Source organism: Zerene cesonia, chromosome 17, assembly GCF_012273895.1.
Source record: "Zerene cesonia ecotype Mississippi chromosome 17, Zerene_cesonia_1.1, whole genome shotgun sequence".
In the NCBI taxonomy this organism is placed as follows: Eukaryota; Metazoa; Arthropoda; class Insecta; order Lepidoptera; family Pieridae; genus Zerene; species Zerene cesonia.
This window is the reverse complement of record NC_052118.1, coordinates 7,664,775-7,683,472: the sequence shown is the minus strand read 5'-3', so window position 1 is coordinate 7,683,472 and position 18,698 is coordinate 7,664,775. Positions and strand designations below refer to the sequence as shown.

The 18,698-nt window shown below is 33.5% G+C and overlaps 2 protein-coding genes across 4 annotated transcripts in view; one reads left to right on the top strand and one right to left on the bottom strand.

Annotated features, from left to right (window-relative positions):
- The window catches only part of LOC119833420 (synaptotagmin-5-like), a 33,963-nt gene extending 22,815 nt beyond the window's left edge, over nucleotides 1–11,148 (top strand). For both annotated transcript variants that reach the window (XM_038357413.1, XM_038357414.1), the window contains 6 exons: nucleotides 3,908–4,137; nucleotides 7,791–8,023; nucleotides 8,385–8,592; nucleotides 9,266–9,492; nucleotides 9,794–9,939; nucleotides 10,331–11,148. In XM_038357413.1, the coding sequence (XP_038213341.1) occupies nucleotides 3,908–4,137; nucleotides 7,791–8,023; nucleotides 8,385–8,592; nucleotides 9,266–9,492; nucleotides 9,794–9,939; nucleotides 10,331–10,477 (1,191 nt within the window). In that variant the 3' untranslated portion in view covers nucleotides 10,478–11,148. The remainder of the gene's footprint in view (nucleotides 1–3,907; nucleotides 4,138–7,790; nucleotides 8,024–8,384; nucleotides 8,593–9,265; nucleotides 9,493–9,793; nucleotides 9,940–10,330) is intronic.
- Nucleotides 11,149–12,596: 1,448 nt separating this feature from the next.
- Nucleotides 12,597–18,182, bottom strand: LOC119833313 (DNA repair protein RAD50-like). 2 transcript variants are annotated; one of them, XR_005287949.1, is made up of 7 exons: nucleotides 17,732–18,182; nucleotides 15,022–16,493; nucleotides 14,728–14,939; nucleotides 14,392–14,586; nucleotides 13,605–14,012; nucleotides 13,158–13,382; nucleotides 12,597–12,808 (listed from the first exon to the last, which is right to left on the bottom strand). XR_005287949.1 is itself a non-coding variant. In XM_038357299.1 (6 exons), the coding sequence occupies exons 1-6, from the start codon at nucleotides 17,922–17,924 to the stop codon at nucleotides 13,280–13,282; spliced, it is 2,583 nt and encodes an 860-aa protein (XP_038213227.1). In that variant the 5' UTR covers nucleotides 17,925–18,182; the 3' UTR covers nucleotides 12,597–13,279. The 2 variants fall into 2 exon arrangements, 1 of the variants encoding a protein (XP_038213227.1); XM_038357299.1 differs by having other exon boundaries at nucleotides 12,597–13,382.
- Nucleotides 18,183–18,698: the final 516 nt, after the last annotated feature.

Below are 18,698 nucleotides of genomic sequence, written 5' to 3'. Positions count from 1 at the left end.
TTTATACAAGCAAACATAATTCGTAAATAATTCAGGCTGATCCTCTTTGTTTAGCTTCTTAAAAATATTTTTGTAATCCAAAAAATACCAAGGGCCTGTCTTTTCATTTAAAATATTTTTATATTTACCCATGCTATTTCAATATCATTAAAACGGAAACTATTTAGAACAGATAAAACAAAGCAATTTTCAAGTTAAATGCAACATACACTCTCTGAAATAGAGTGAGAGACATACAGTACATACGAGCTTTATGAAAAATCTATTCTCCGTATTGCAAGTATCATCAAAGAAAAATATGTGCACCTGTTAAACTTATATAAAAAAATTCAGAAAATACGTTATGAAATTAGAACCTTCGTCATTAATATTAATTAAAAATTTAAATAACACACTCAGTTCGTCTTCAGTCGTTATAAATTAGGTGTCCTTCATATATATGAATTTTATTCTGACATTTGATGTGATAATTCCATTCATATTAATTTAGTATTTTTCCAATTGCATACATTTTACTAAGGATCAATTCACTTTGAATAGGCCACCATTTTTTATTTATTATTAACCACTATTTATAATCAAACGGTAATAAAGAGATTTATATAAATAATGCTTTTGACTTAAACCATTTACGTGAATCTAAGACTTAATAATCCATTCCTAGTAGCTTGGCTTATTAATCAATTTGTTTCCTTCAAAAGTAAACATTTCTTCTTAATTCACGCAGTCACGCAATTTAATAACGCACTGAAACAAACATATTACTCATCAATAAAAATTTTCATGATTATTTTCACTATTTTTCGAAGCTATATCCAAAGAACTATATTATAAACTTATTAGTGCCTATTACCTACAACATCGTACTAATGATGCCTCCGAAACATCATTACTACGACGTCTAATTATCCATCAGACGCTATACGTGTTGATTCGGCAGGCGAATATACCTATTCTCTAGAAAGCATTGAGTGTACAGTGTAGTTGTCTACGCAACATAGAGAGAATTTATAATAAGCTCAAATACAGGTCAACTTGTGCCAAGGACGATTTATCATATCGGACTATTAGATGGAATTTAGGATTTGACTCAAGAGAATCAGCTATGTGCTTTCATCGAGTATTTTAATATTTATAAACCTACCGTTGAAGATTTATCACTGTAAATTAAATAAGCTGTGTGATAAAAATAGTTGGGTATTCTGTTATATTCTGTGTATATCTGTTCCATTACAAAATAGTATAACTAGTATAGGTAAATAGATTTAAAAATAAATTCAAAGTCAAACCTAAGGGCCTAGTCAGATTTTAGCTTCGCAGGGGGGGCGGGTTCATCAAAGTAAAACGACTATAAGTACATTTAAAGAATTTTTTTCAACAATAATAAATAATTTCAAGAAGGTTTAAGCTCCAATCCTTAAATCAATTCACAATTTGCCACGCCCATGGTGAAATGTAAAAAATATCTCATTATTCTGTCAACAACTTCATATACATCATACATGCATAAATACCAACTAACTACAGAAGTACGTGTACCCTATTTGTAAAAAACAGTTCTTAAAACATTTTCACACAATAATAGATGATCAATGAACCCTGACATTATAATATCTAGGAATATTTACATGCATAGATGTAAGAAACTTAAATTAAAGTATGAATATTTTATCGGTAAGCTAGTCTGTCGGATGCTAACGTTCCTCTTTAATCCCTAGGCTATCCAAAGATCTTACCAACTAACAGCAACTTTACACTCTATAGCAAACTGCATCGCTTCATTTCTCTTGTCAACAATACAATAGAAACTTTGCCTTTGTGATTTAACTGTATAATTCAATCTATGAATTTTACAGTACATTTAAATAGAAACTTTGACAGTTATAGGTTTGGGCTTTAAAATAGCGTTGTTATATTCATGTCTCGGTGTTTTATCGATCATATAAATACAATTTATCCAAGTTAAAAAACAATGTGTGTGGAAATTTTGAAAATTAGTTCCGATTTTTTGAGTATTTCATTGGAAGAATTCTGTTTGTTTGTAACGTAATCTATATTATAACTCTGCATTGTTGCCGAGTGTCGTTGACAGTGTAATTTTTCTCAAAAGACATATAAAAGAGAATTATGTCTTCGAGATATCATCAAAGTTTTGGTTAAGTAAAATATGACTTTTACTTTTATTCATATTTCTAAAGATTAACATTTATATTTTTAAATGAACACTATAACATCACAACGTATTAGAATGCATAATACACGTATGGATATATCTATAAAACAGAAGCTTTAAACTAGATAACATTGTTCCAGTTTCCAATATTGCAATGCTAATGTATTTACGTGGCAAACTGCAAACAGTGATATGATACAGTGGATTCGCAGTAAGCAAATACAATTAATCATGACTTGCATATCTAAAACCCAGCAATCGACACGCGAGGTGCGATCACTAGCTATCAATCAAGCCAGCTCGCATGTTCCAAATATCCATTTATCAGAAATTTATGTGCCCTTCATTTCTACGCAGTGTTTGCTGCAATTTATTGCAATAGAACAGAACAAAAAATCAATCCTCCCGTTTTTAATTAAACTGCAAAACCACGTATCATTTATGTCATGAACGACTAATATCGTTAGTTCCATTTTGGAATTCAACGTTTCTGCTTTTCCTTCCATTCCAATTGGAGTTAAAATGAAAATAATTTGTCATTTAACTAAAATTTTATACATTCTAGAACCCGTTTCATGTATCTCCAACAAACTAAAGTAAAAGCAGATGGTTTATGTGACTGTATATATAACTAAAACTTCTGGGAAGTGTCACTGAAATGTTCGCAGCTCGGTTTGCAATAATGTTTTATAAAACAGTAGCTCGTTGCTATTTAATGTAGAGAGAATGTTATATGTGTGTATTAAAGCATATTCTATAAGCAAACGTAGGTACATATTTAGAGAATAGAACTTTCCCATTATCTCTGTAGTTATTCATTTTTAAGACATTTAAAATGTAAAGTTTTGCAGTATACATTTTAAATTATTTTACTTATTTATTTCCAACACACACACAACATATAACACCTCAAAACATACTAACCTCATATAAATAGCCAAAGATGCATGGAATCATTTAAGTTGAGGAAATTTCCAAGTTCACTGTTCAATATTCCTTTAGCTCGCATTTTCAATGTTTGAACTGAAGCGAGCAAATGTCTCATGTCACTAGCAATGGCGGTACTCAATATATGGAATCATAGAATGCACACCTATAATCGAATGCTCCTCGGATTCGCTCCAGCTCACACTCAAAGGTTATATTGAACCAAATGTCGGTACGTGCATGAGCGTATGTTTATTGCAATTTCAGTTCCTTTGCATTTCCTTGTATTTCTTAACCAGGATATTCTTCGCTTCACATAATCTGCCCATAGGTGAATATGTGTACTTATATGTCAATAGACATATAAATTTCAATAAATGAGATTAAATATGATGAAATCTTTGATGTTAACCTTACAAAATATCTATATCTACTTCTTTATATTGTCTTCAACTAAAAGTAACTTTTAACTATACATGAATTTCTAATACAATAGAAATAATAAATGCATTTTTATTATCTGTTTAATTGTTAGTATCTCCTTTCATCTGTTTTTCAAAATTACTCCAAATTGTACATTTAAACGGATTAGAACAACTCTGTTCCTGTAGATTAATATTTCACTAGATTGTGAGGGTTGAGTAGAACACAAAATCTTTACATCATCAAATCGAATTCCGCAGGATGAATTTAGTGCCTTTGGCTCTACAAAGGCTCTCCACAGTCTTCATAGCTCTCCATAAAGTAGTGAATATGGAAGGCTGAGTGAAGTGCTGAATGTTATTGATGGACGTACTACCCTTACAGAGTCACCGCGGCTCCTCCCCAGCGATACGCACATTCGCGCCGGACGGGCGTACGCTCGAAGCGGGCATCAGCGTGCCCCGGTCCCCCTCCCCGCTGCGAGCGGCGTCGCTGGACGTCCGCGCGGCGCCGCTGGCCCACGGGTCGTTGGCGTCGTTGGCGGATACGCCAGCGCCTCCGAGTCCGAGGCACGTACCGCCAAGATGCTTGTCGCCGCTACTTATGCCACCGAGGTGTGTATATGTGAAATAAGCCGCTTCCTCTGGATGCACCCGAAAAGGGCTCCTGTAACTCTGTAAAAATTTAGCTCCCGCATTGTAAATTTTTAAAATCGATCGAGTAGTATTTGTGTGGCATAAATTATACATTTAGTTACTAACAAATTTTAGATTCATTGTGTGACGTATTTATTGTACTTATTATAATATTAAAAAGGGTTAAAAATTAAATAATCATCAAGATTAGGGCTAAAATAGGATGTGGAAAGCTTGGCGAAAAACTCTGTATGTCTTATGAACCCTCGATAATACAATATTAATAAGTGTTTCAATACAGCTGCTGTCAGCCAAAGTAACAGGCCGCGCCATTTCTGTGAAAATGCAGGGAATAAATTAAAAGAATAACGAGGAACAAGGATCGGTCTTTCAGCTTTTTTTTACATTGACGGTATCATCGAATTGGGTCACCTATTTACTGAGTGGACAATTAAATTACAGATAACCTTTACGACCGTTTCGATATATCCATTACTACATCTTCAAACGGGTCGTGTTTAATATCGGAAAATATTATAATTAAATAACTTGATATTTATGAAGCTCCACTCAATAAATTATAATATAACCCATACTATAATTTATTGAAATAAAGTTTACCTATATTATATAACATGTAAAAAGAGAAAGTCGATATTTTAACACGTGGTTATTTCAGACTTTTATCTGTCTTCGGTAGTTCCCTCCGATATAAAAGGCTTTATCTAGCCACCAATGAGACGTTTAGTTGTTTACCCGAAAACACGGGATCAATATGAAATATCGCATAACCGTAACTTTTGCGCTATCGGTAGGTAATAAGTAACTTGTGAAAGAAAAACAGACTTTCTACATCCGTTCATGTTGTGCTTTGTGGAGATTCGTGTCCTAGCTAAAACGAGATGAGAGAACGTTCGCTTTGCAGATTCAGATACACAGGATCTTGTTGGAAAAATGTATTTGTGTATTTTAAAGAGAACCGTTAAGATTATTGCTTTGAAAATGACATTGATTTATGACATCAATTAATCAATATTAACACTTATTACTCTACTACTACTCCGTGTGTAAATCTTTATGTTATACAGGCGGTCCGTCCCGGCTTCGCTCGTGGTACATAATAGCACATAACGATAACGTACATTTCGGTTCACTTGTTCCTGTGATTGAAAAAAAACTTAAGCTTAATACTATTAGTATAGATTCATATGAGGTACATAATATTAAACATGAATTGCATGAACATATATTTAAACGAATGTATATATTATACTTCTAGATATTCTCGTATTAGGTACGAAGCATCATGTACTAAACTCGTAATACTCAATTTCGACAAGCCATAAGATATAATTGGTGAAAATCTTTCAGCTAGAACATAATTTTGCAACCTAACATGAAATCATCGAACGGGTTATTATTACAAATAATATAGAGTTTAAATAGCGAAAAATCTGGAAGCAACGAAATTAAGTGGAGCAAATTATGCTCGATTTTCAATCGGGTTCCAAAAATAAACGCCCCTTCCTGCAATTTAAAAATGGAGCCGTCAATTTTGAATATTCGAATATTCTAACAAAGGTCCGTTGGAATCAATCTGGTGCGGGCGTGTCGCGCGTCGGGCTCCACGCAAATTCGAGCAAACTCAATTTGCCTCCCCTCCCACGAGCGGCGACACCTCTTTCAGACACTACAAACTCGACACTTTTTCTGATGTGCACAACCGATATAGTCATTTAATCCGATAATTGCTTTCGCTTTACCACTTTAATAAGTATTTCAATTTGTTTTTCACTTTTATGCGAGCGCCCCTGTTTTTAATTAAATTCTGTCGATCTAAGTAAATATTTTCAGGGCGGTTTGACGATGATTTAGAACAGATAACGAAATAAATAAGTATTTTAGCGTTGATAATTTCTGTTTCGAGATAAATAGGTCTGTGATTACCAACGTTCGATTTCAGACAAAATCGATGACTTAATTATTGTTTGTTTCTTAAATATGACTTCGATATTTTACTGAAATGAAAGATTATGATATGTTTTTCATCTTTTTATCTGTAACAGACAGATTTATACTTAATCTTCGAACCATTACTGGAACTATTTTTAGAAACGCCCAGTCCACCAAACAAATAACTAATGAGAAAACTAGTATGCTTGATCACTTGATTTATTTTGGGCTAAACCATACAGTCCCCAGGGCCCGCTGTTAACAGTTTCCGTCGTATATGAATTATTAAATAGGCCTGAAGGACATTGGTACATGACGTTATGAAAAATATACTCAACTTAGACTGGCGACTGGCTTAAATATTAAATAGCCTTAACACCCGTGCGCGCTTCAGAGGGTATCAAAACTTTTCGTGTTATAGACTAAAAACATTATAACTATTTAAATATTAAAAGCAACGTGAATTATTTTCACGTGTACTGAATATGTTAATAGTTTAATCAGACATTTTAAATTTTTCTGCTTTTTCAATTTTGATCAATTTGCATAGAATATGCCGTACATTTTAGATTAATTTATTTATGATTAGTAAATGCTCGTTTAGGTTTTAATATTAACAATCTTTGCGATAGTTCATGGGTTCACTCAAAGGTCAAATATGTAATAAGCCAAAAATGAACTGAATCATTACGTTCCACCTCGTTCAACGGAAATATACGTTATACGTAAGTATATTTTGATTGTTTTATTACTCAATTTCAACTCCGACTATTCGTTATTATGCTTTTGTTTGAATACATGTTATTTATTCTGGTAATGATATTTCTATTCACAAACAATGTCGGTAAATTTAACATAGTCCAAAAAGTTTTATGTTATATAACTATAATACGCAGACCCTCTATTCCCTGAAAAGTGTATAATATTTGTATAGATATCTCTAAAATGAGCATTAAAAAAGCTTTTGTAATAATATCATTCGATAATTACATAGCACAATTATTAATTGTTCCACCACAGATAATATAATACAGTATATTATTTCTACCATAGATAATATAATACAGTATAGTATAGTATTATGTTATCTGTGATAATACCATACTAGATTTTACTATTATACGTAATTAACTACGTTTTATAATATGCATGTCAAAGTAAATAAAGATCTACATAATCATGTATTAGTTTCCTAAAGTAAATTCGGTAGTTACGGTAACTTTAAGGTTGATCTCCCATCAGCTCCATAATAATTATCGTTGTTATAGTTTTCAAGTCTTATCCGGTAGTTAAGGATATCCTAGAACCCTTCCTCGTGCCATTTATACTGCCATTTATACCATAAATCCAAACTTAAATATTAAACCGGAAAGTTTTATTGTAGGTTAATATAATTGTTACATATTCTAATCACTTTCATTCCTACCCTTATACTTTTGCATTTTAGTATTTTCTTGTGTTTGATTTTACGCGAGTATTATACATTTAGAATTGAAACGCGATTTATAGTCTCCCCGTGACACGTTCGCTTTTTAATTTCTTTTGCATTTTTCCATGGGATTTTTCTCCTAGATATGATCAAGTGATCAAATTTAAAAAAATTATATCGTTGTAAGAGGTTAGACTGCGTTAACCCTGTTGCTCTTACAGAACCATAAAGAACAAAACATTTTTTTCAGAAGAATAGATCGCAGCAACTCGCTCGTGGAAAGCAGTAGCGGTGTAGGGCCCCTGAGCCCCGGTGGTGGGGCTACGATCAGTTCCCTGGGAGCCCTCCAACCAGACCTTTATACGAAGAGGGAGGCCCCGCTAGTTATAGAGTTGGAAGGCCCCGGACCCTCGCTGGGGAGGATCCATTTACGACTGAAATATGACTTTGATCGATCTGATTTGGAAGTCCATCTAATTGAAGGTAGCAATAAATTATATCTATTACGTAGTAAGTACGAATAATAATTTTGTAACTCCTATTAGAATCGAGTATGTCGGTAAATGCTTTACTAAGTAAAAATTTATACTCCCCCACACTTTTAGCATTATATGGTGTGTGTAGTTTTCTTAGAAACTGTGATGAGTATATTTATGGGTTTGGGCTATGTAATGGAATTTTTTTAATCATGTAGCTATATATAGGATTATATCTACGCTGTGTTATCAATCAATTTTTTTTTTTTTGAAATCGGTCCAATAGTTCCTGCGATATGCGCGGTTAAACAAACTCTTCAGCCTTATATTAATAGTCTAGATATAGGTATGCATTGAACTAATTCCAGCGCACGACCTGGCGGGCTACGAAGCGGGCGGGTTCAACGACCCGTACGTGCGCGTGAGCCTCGCGCCCGAAGTGGACACGCGCGTGCGCCAGACGCCCGTGCACAGGAACGAGGCGAACCCCTTCTTCGACCAGCACTTCAAGTTCCCCGTGTCCCATGACGACCTGTGCGATAAGACGCTGCTGCTACAGGTGTTTGATTATGACAGGTGAGGAGTAAAAATGAGATTAACTGTTATGTAAATTGTTGCTTTCTCTAGGGTAGCGTGAAGAAATGTATTCTAACTTTCAATCACAAAGAACTGTGTTTGATTTTACGCGAGTATTATACACTTAGAAATTAAAAACTTTTTAACGGATTTTAAGCGCGATGCTCGTGGTCTCCCCCAGTCTCCCCGTGACCACGCTCGCTGTAAAGTGTTCGAAACGTCGGGTTAATAATATAATGAATAAATCGATCGAGCGTTTAAAATCCGTTAAAAAGTTTTTAATTTCTAAACACAAAGAACTGTATTTGCAAACACTTTACAATATTTATTGATTATTATGAATTGATTTATCAAAATACAATAATTGTCGGCAAAACAAATCGGATTTTTAGTAAAACTAATAATCCCCATTTTGTTTTGCCGGCCATCTGGGAATTGAAATTTATCTACCCAAATTAAAAAAAAATTAAAAGTATCTCGATGTTAAGTACTTAACTCTCAAATAATTCACCATTCAAAGATAAAAACAAAATCGTAATCGTTTCACCTGTTCGAAAGATACGCTGACGCAGACAGGGACACACAGACACGTCAAACTTATAACATCGTTTAACCCCCGCTTTTGCTTCGGTAGTTAAAACGACAATAACAATGCACATTCAATTATCCACAGGTTTTCGCGCAATGAGGTGATGGGCTCGGCCAAAATCCCGCTATCAAAGGTGGAAGTAGCTGGCGGTGCTGAAGTGTGGGCTGAGCTATCTAGAGAGAGACGTCCGCCTGAAGAGTTACAGGAGCTGCTCCTGAGTCTGTCGTATTTGCCTTCCGCTGAACGTCTTACTGTGGTCGTGCTGAAAGCTCGCAACCTTCTGCCGCCACAGGAAGGAAAAGATGCCTTGGGTAAGTGTGGAGGTTTGAGAACGGTGTATCCAAGTGGTCCATGCCTTTGTTGCCAATTTATTGTAGTTTTAAGATTTGTTTAGAAAATTAGACACAACGCTTCTTTAATACTATCAGATTCTAAAATTCAAGAGACCTAAGTTTTACACTATACTATATTAATAGACTGATTATGTTTTAAATGATATAGAGCGCAAAATATGTAACATATAAAAAGAGAAGTTTTTATATATTTCATATTAGCCAAAAATACTTTACTAGAGAACTGAATTCATATAGTTACATATAAGACATGTTGCAGATGTGTACGTGAAGGTATATTTACTGGTGAATGGCAAACGTGTAAAAAAGAAGAAAACGAATAGGAAGGAGATAAACAACCCGGTTTGGAATGAGGCGCTTTCATTCAGTCTCTCCTCTGCCAACCTTCAAGAAGCTTCGGTAGAGGTACTATATCAAATTTATTTCTTTACCTTTAAATTACCTCAATACAAAGGATGTGGGCGTCCGGCTACCCAACTCAGCGAACGAAACACAGCAGCATGCTACTATACAAGCCGGTCGTCTGTGAGGGTGTGGTACTTCCCCGGTGCGAGCTGGCCCAATTCGTTCCGAAGTGTACTCGATTCCCACATAAAGTTTTTCTAAATAATTTTCAGTTCTGCGTAGTTACGGGGTAACAACAAACATTAGGTGGAGTTTTGTAATGTGGAGCCATTATACAGAATTTACGGAAATAAATTTCCAGTTGTGCATGGGCATGTAGTAACTACCCAGTGGTGCAGTCGTATTCCATATATGAAGGTGTTTCGCGACTGTTTATCTAAATAATTTCCAGATTTGCGTAGTTACGGGGGGTAGCAACAACCTGGTGGTGGGGTGGTGCTGCGTGGGCGCGGCGGAGCCGGCGGCGGAGGGGCGGCACTGGGCGCAGATGGCGCAGGAGACGCGCAAGGCCGTCGCCATGTGGCACACGCTCAGATAGACGCTCGACCGCCTGTGCGTCATGCGATCTGTTGACTTTTTCAGATGCAGCTGGCTGTGTGTCGTATTCTTGTCTTTAGTGTTTTGGAATGTGCAACTATAGTCTAAATATTAACACTTTTAACAACTCTTTCTTCATAAGCGACGGTTCACTTTGTCTATACTACCCTTCATAGTATAAAGCATACACGATACTAACGCCATAGTTCGGTTTAAAAATGCTGTTATATTAAAATGCATATTTTCATCATTTCTCTCGTTGTATGTGTTAAGATAAGGATAATAGTAATTTATTTGTATCATTTCACTAACAGCGTAACAATGATTGAATGATGATGTGTTTGATTTAAACGTATCTTACGATTTTATGTTGAAACACGAAAACATTAATTGTATATTCAGCACGTTAAGACAGGGATTCGATACGTTCAGCTAGATCGTTGTGTCTTAAAATGTTCGCAATTCAGTCGCAATAACATGTCGTAGATCGCCTGGAGTAGCTCCTATCTGAAAGTTTACTTCGGGTTATGTATCCTAAATAAAACGTCCGTAAAGGTGACGAAAAAGTATATTTTGGTGTCAGTTCACAATTCTGTCCCTTCAAACTTTGCATAACCTAACCCATATTCCTTACCCATCAATTTCTACTAATATTATAAATGCGATAATTTGTAAGGATGTGTGTGTGTTTTATAAACCGATTGCGATGAAATTTGGTACGTAGATAGCTGAACAACTGAAATAACATATAGGCAGCTTTTTATCCCGATATTCCTACGGGATAAGGACTTACGCGGGTGAAACCGCGGGGCGCAGCTAGTAATGTATAAATAGACAAGCAGCTTATTAACACTTTATTTAAGCTGCCTTAAATACTGCAAGTACCTGCCCGCAACACCATATAATGTACACAATCTTCTTAATATTCATTAGACGGACACTTAAAAGTTTAGAACGAAAATAATTCGAAGTAAATTTTTAGATACGACCGTAAACATATTGTGCGCATAGGAACTACTGAAGCCATTTGTCGGGTTTCTGAACATTTTCTTGTTCATTTTGTGTTCATATGAAAAATGTGCAGAATAATAATTTTAAATGTAAAGAGCGCCACAGCATTCAAGGTCTGGCATTACTACAGCTCGAGTCGAAACACCACAAATGCTTTCAGCCGCTCCATTACGCTACTATAAATGTAAATTATGTATTACATATATAGTAATGCGACCTCATCCCTACCTTTTACTTCATTAATCAGTACCAATATTAATTAAAAAATAATATGATAATAGTAATAATAACTCGCCTAATATAACCCAATTTACTTTTCAACCATTCTGCTGACAAGTTTTTCATATAAGTTTAAGGTATTTTATAAAACAATTTTTTGTAATACTGTCATGGTCTTGTTTTGGGTTAGCTGTATGAGGTCATTATTACGTCTTTACGACTTCAATAATTTAAAGGGCGATTGTATTGCCCAGTAGTTAACGTGTTTAAAAGATTTAAGCCATAAATAGATAGTATCTTCCTATATATACCGGTGTGTATCCACTATCCTCGACTGTGGGCTATTTATCTTAAATGTATTGTTATTGATAAACCGATAAAATATGTAAACTATCTTGTATTGGATTGTAATGTAAACGGGATTAAATAAATTATATTGTGTACCTTTATAAAGTGTTATTTGAGCTTTTGAAACACCAAATAAATCTTATGAATTTATAGAGTTTTATATGAGAGTATTAGCGAATCGAATAATGAAATTTTAATGATAAAGTACCATATTTTCAAATGAATGTTAGATATTTCTATCTCGCCCACAGTTACTATTCTGTCACGATGTGTACCTTATTGTGTCTAGTCATTACGTGATCTCTTTTTTTTTAAGAAATCTATAAATAAATATATCGAATTTCATTCCAGAATATACGTATTTTTGTCTAAATGTGTATCAATGTGAAGGAATATTTAATTGGTATTTTCTTTTACAATATCTGAGTAAAGTATCTGTTTTTCATGAGTTCTTTTATTTCATGCCAATTAACACGCACGGTTTAAATCTTACTAAACTTACTTAAGAAATGAAACAACACTTTACAATAATTTATATCTTTTATTGTTAAAACTTTTTACATTATGTACATTTTTATGTATAATATTTTGTATAATTATAAATTAAATAACACAATCACAACAGTTTACCATTCGGTGCGCGTCGAAACACTGTACGGATGGCGGATGCCAGTCAAGAGTCTTAATCACTACAAAACCACTATTTAAAACTTACCACAGCCGGAGAAGGGCGAACCCGCGCATGCCTCGCCAACTAGAAATTGCATAAATAATGAATAAAATAAAACTAAATATATAATAAATTGGTGTAGAAAATACTTTGAAAAGGCATAATTTTGATGTAATTTACGAACTACTAGTGAATCAGGTGTTTTCAGGATGCAAGGCAAAATGTAAATACTTATAACACGAAACACTTCGCGTAAATTTGAAAATCATTTACATTTCACCGTGTTGCGATATAACAAATGCCCCATTCCAGTGATACAAATACGAAAAGCATTAAACCACAATCTAATATTGCAAATGAAACACGAAAAACAAGTCGACTCAGACTCCCAACGCATGCATGTAGCATTTAAACAAATCGTTTAATACTTTACACTCGAACGCAGGATCCGTCGACGGTTGAAGTTGGCACAATTTACAGGGAAAAGGGAGAGTGTGTGTGTCTTTTGTGTTTGTTTCTGTGGCGTAGCGTGTGTCTGTGTGTTTTCGTATAATGTCATTGAGTGTGTGACTTTAAGTGTAGGAATTTGCAGTCAGTGTCCCTGCACGTGCCGCCAACTTCGAAGGGGCACAGGAAAGCGTTCGGGTCTTCTTTCCAACTGAAACATAATCATTTTAGTGAAGTTAGGTGCAGGCACACGCGTGTGGACAGTACCAATGCATACTTACATCGCCGCGCCCGTATGCGATGTTCGTACGCATATGCCATCCACTTTATTCATTGATTTCCTTACAATTTAAGAACGCCCATGCCATTTGGATAGTAAAATTTAACAAAAAAAAAACTCAAATAAATTGCAGTTGATGACACAGATACTTACTCTGTTCTTCCCAGAGCATCCAGTGGAGACGTGTAGTCTTTAACTTGACATTCATTTTTATTTCTTTCCTCATCTATTTTCCCCCCACTTTTCGTAGCTGGATTACTAAATTCACCGATATGGTCTTCAGTCTTTTGGAAATCTACAGTTCTCTCTTTGGTCGGCGTATTTGCTTTTACCACTTTCGTATTGCTACTGACGTCAATCTCAACCGACAATCGAGGATTATTTGTAGGCGTATCCTTATTTAAATCATTTATTACACTGACTTTTACTGATTTCAGTATAGTGGGGTTTTTATGTTCCTTAACTAATGGATCGTTTTCTTTTTGTTTTTTAGTACTATTAATTACTTTATTAGCGGTATTGGAAGGCGGATGGGGTATGGAATGTTTGAGTGTGGTTGAGCTGAAAATATACAAATAGATATCAGTAGTATACATGACAAAGGATTTGTAATCAATACACAAACATATTCTGATCAGCTATAGATAGAATACAGCTAAAAATAAACCAGCGGTCTGCCTCGACTTCGCCCGCGGCGAGTCTATACGATTCCAAAGGCGAAAGAATTTTTAAAATCGGTTTAACAGAAACATTCAACAGCCGACAAAGTCACAATCTCACATATTTAAAAAGTTGACCTCTTTTTTATATGTATTAATATTCTATTACTTCACAAGATATAGATATTTCGATAAAAAAAATAGGGAATAGTCAAAATTTGTTAAGACAATAACATGTTGAAAAATCTAAATAATTTATGATAAAGAATGTACAACCAAACCTCTTCAAAAGCATTTGATGATGCAGTCTTATTTTCGATAATCCATTCTGTACATTTCTTTGTTGCTTCTTATTGAGCGTGATTGCCGTCGTAATATTTCTCAGTTCATTTGATACTATCTTATACCTTTGAGATAACTTTGTTGCTTCCTCTTTTAGTTTAAGCATTTTAGCTGATTCCTCGGCTATCATTTTTCTGAAAGAAAATAATGTTAAAGTGATTAAATGTTTTTTTAATGAATAAATGTTAAAACTGATTTATGACAACTCAAAACTGCTTCTATAAGAAGTCTAATTGAATATAGAAATGTTTGAGATTAATTATTTTTTAAACCACCTTGATGTAGCAATCTTTTCTTCTAATTTCTTTGCAGACATCTCCATGTTATTAACAGAATTATTTCTGGGTTTTAGTGTTTCTTTGCTACTAGGCTTATTAAAATTGTTCAAAGAGAGCTGTCTCGCCTGTTTTAATTTTTCCAATTCTGCCATTCTTTTCACTAAGTTTCTGTATTCAATTTGTTCCGACTTCGGTAAATGGTTCATTGCCTGTAACATAAAGCAAAAATTGAAGACAATATCATCCTGAAAATAAATAAATACTACTATAAATATAAGAATTATTTCATACCTTTGGAACAAATTTCTGTGGTGGTTTTGTCGGAGCTTGAGGTAGAACAACATCTGGCAAGGCATTCTTCTCAACTTCCAATCTAGTAGATTTCAAAAACTGATCAAGTTTCTGTTGAAATTCTGTTTGTTCTGCCAATTTCATGTGCATTTTAGTCAAATTTTTCGTAGCTTCGTGTTCACCTTCGGAGTCTGAATCACCGAGCTCAATGATAAATTTCTTATCCTCTGGTATGTTTATTTTATTCACTACTTCTGTTTTTGGCTTAATAGTTACTTCTCTTGCAACTTCAACTTCACTATTAGTGAATGTATTAATATCAACTAGATTAGGAAGATTTTTACTTAAAGAGGTCAATAACTTTGCTCGTAACAAATCTTCATCTTCTTCCAATTCATCCTCTTTGGTTAATATAACTGAACCTGTACTTTGTTTTAAGTTCTTAACATCATACTCATGAAAAATATTATTATCACAGCCATCTTTGCTTTTCTCATCTCCATCTGAACCAATCTCCATATCAACATTCTCAATATCTGTATTATTCTCATTTTCATTCCTATCATTATTGCAATTTTCATATAAACTGTCTTCCATAATTGAATTTTGGGATAACCGTTTCTGCAATTTCTGTTTCTTTTTCATCTCTATTGCTTTTTTTAACAAAGCTGACCTTAAACATATCATCCTCAACTCAGCAGTATCACTGTCTTCGTCTTCTGACTCGGGTTTATTTGCAACAATGTTTTGTACATCAGGAAGAGCTATCTTCAGTTTGGAAGATTTGGTTTTTAAAGCGAGCTGCCTCAGTGACTCTATATCTTCATCAGTACTTGCCCCACTATCATTAAGCTGCACATCTTTCTTCTTCTCTACATTTCCAGCATCCACAGTATCATGTGAATCTTCACCAACAGTTTCAATAATCTTTACATCATCATCTGTATCCATCATGTCACTCAATACAAGTGGATGTGTATTCTCTGTTGAATCATTATTCAATGACATAATTTTTGAGTTCGCTTTCAAACTAGGTTTATGAACCGGTTTTGTACTTGGGCCCGTGAGTATTATAGAATTTTGAATAATAAAAGAATCTGTAGTTTTTGTCGGTTTGGAATTTAGCATTTTGGCAAGTCTATCTTTTAATGAACTTGTGTCTACTTTATTTTTGTTAAGAGTGACAGCATCAGCTAATTTTCGCCGTTTATTCTTGTATTCATCATCTTCTGAATCTTCACTGGTTTCACTTACCACTTTCATTGGATGAACTTTTTTATTGCGGGTATATTTCTTTCTGTTATTTTTTATGGGCACACTGTCTTTTGGTTGTTCTTTTAGCTTTTTAGTTTTTTTTAGATATTTTTCAGTTCGAGTAACTCTATACACTTCTTGTGTTTTAGAATCATTTTTATCATCTATTACTTTTGTAAAGTCTTGCCAAAATGATGGTTTTGTTTTATTTGGCTTACCTAAAATATTATTTTGATGATTTTTTATTACCACATATTATTTATTTATTAAAAAAAAATTAAGAGACAGTCAATACATTTTCCAAATTTAGATACATTGAGTTAATTTAATGCATTTGTCATGTAAAAAATAAAATTTTATAAAAATATAAATATTGAACAACTATTTATATTATACTATTGGATTGAGTATCAAAAAGGTACATAACAGTCTTAAAGGACAATTTAAACATAACATTAATCAAAAATACATAATTTCTATCCAAGCTATATTAAGCAATATTTGCATGAAAATATGCACATCCCTCTGTAAAGTGTTTGAAACGTCGGCTTAATAAAATAATGAATAAATTGTGTTTTAAATCCGTTAAAAAAGTTTAATTTCTAAATATGTATATGTTTACATAAAATTTCAATGACATAAATGCTTTGTGCTATTTCTTAAGCTACCACATAAGAGTAATAAACATTAAAGCTGAGATTCAATTCAATTCAAATGGAGAATAATGTAGAACATAGAATGTAATTACGATTATGAAAGACAGTTTTCCTCTTAACTTCAGTTATAAATTAAATTATATCTAATTAATTATTCACAGTTTTTCACTTTAAGAGATTCATAACCTAAGGGCTAAGATTAACTACTTCACATAATAAGCTCTCACTAGAAACTGTACCATGACCAATATGGTTTAATATTTGTAATTTACAAACCGCAATAAACACATAGCATAGGTAACTCATCAAGTAATAGAAAGAGCAACATTTAGATTAAATAGAACATTCATCTCAATCAATGAAAATAAATCAAGCATCAATAGACTATACAAAACTAAAACTAATATAGAATGTCCTAAAACATGTGTGTGAAATTTTAGACAAAAGAAAGTAATGTTATAACAAAGTCAAGCTTATTAGCACTTTATGTTGTATTCACAAAACACACTAAAGCAACATCCAAAACTAGCTTGTCAATATACTCCACAGTAAATTCAACTTTATTTGCAAGAATTAAAGTTGGATTTATGATTGTTATGATTGTTGTTGTTGTTGTTGTATTGTTGGATTTATCTTGTTATTATTCATGACCAAACATTCTCTCATATAATATATTATAATATAAATAATGAACACACGTAAGTATACATGCGAACCGAAACAAAAAATTACTTGGTTAAGAATATTTTACAAACCTGAATATTTTTAAATATGCAGTATAAATTAAAATCCATTCTAACCTGTGCCCAGGGATGTCCTTTTAGCCTCCTTTCTTTCAAGGACATTGTTGTAGTTCTCCAGAATTTCTAACCTTTGTCGTAGTAAAAACTCTTCCTCTGACGAAATATCTGATAGATCATCAAGCTCGTCTACAATTTCACCTTCTTCCCTTTCAGATTCCATATTATCAGGATGCACTTCTGCACAAGCCATACCTATCTAATATCACTTTCACCTTTTCAGTCAGCAAATGACACTGGAAACAAGTTTCTTTAGAACATGGTTTGTACTTTGTAAATAAAGAAATAAATTTTAACCACTTATAAAAAAACGCCTTGGTAACTAATGGTTAATGCACAACATGGTATAAAAGATATAAAATAACGTAAAAATCTGAGCAAACGTAAAAAAAGAAAATTTTAATGAGATCGAGATCCAATGTAGTAGGTATGTCAAAATTCAGATTGTCAATTATGAATTGACATTTGACAATTATTGTGCAATGTAACAGTTCTGCCAACATTCATAATACCAAAGACTATAAACATATCGATATCGATATCGATATTGATTAATATATTCGAATATATATGTATGATTTATTTTTATTTTATCGTCTTTTACGAAGAATATTTTTATTCGTCAATTCAAAGACGGAAAAATACTTCTTTCAATAGTGATTGTAAACAACAATCGCTTTTTAGCATTAGAAGTTAATAGTATTTACTTGTACTATACGATTCCGCCGATCTGTTTTTAATTTTTTTTCAAAATTCGTTCGAATTTAATGTTTCGGATACGATTGTTAGATCTTCTGCTATAACGTGATTTTTAAATAAACTATCCTTTTATTAAAACATTTGACCGAAGAGTATTACAAATGTGAGTACCACGACACTATCTCATTTATTTTTGATGTAATTCATCAAGGCGTAGCACTGTGTTAAATCGAAATATCAGCCCATAATGAATGCAAATCACAATTAT

Coding starts and splice junctions, on each gene's coding strand:
- LOC119833313 (XM_038357299.1), bottom strand. CDS start 17,924: ATGGCTTGTGCAGAAGTGCATCCTGATAATATGGAATCTGAAAGGGAA. Junction 16,494..17,731: donor AAGGACATCCCTGGGCACAG/GTTAGAATGGAT, acceptor ATAATATTTTAG/GTAAGCCAAATAAAACAAAA. Junction 13,383..13,604: donor GATGCTCTGGGAAGAACAGA/GTAAGTATCTGT, acceptor ATTATGTTTCAG/TTGGAAAGAAGACCCGAACG.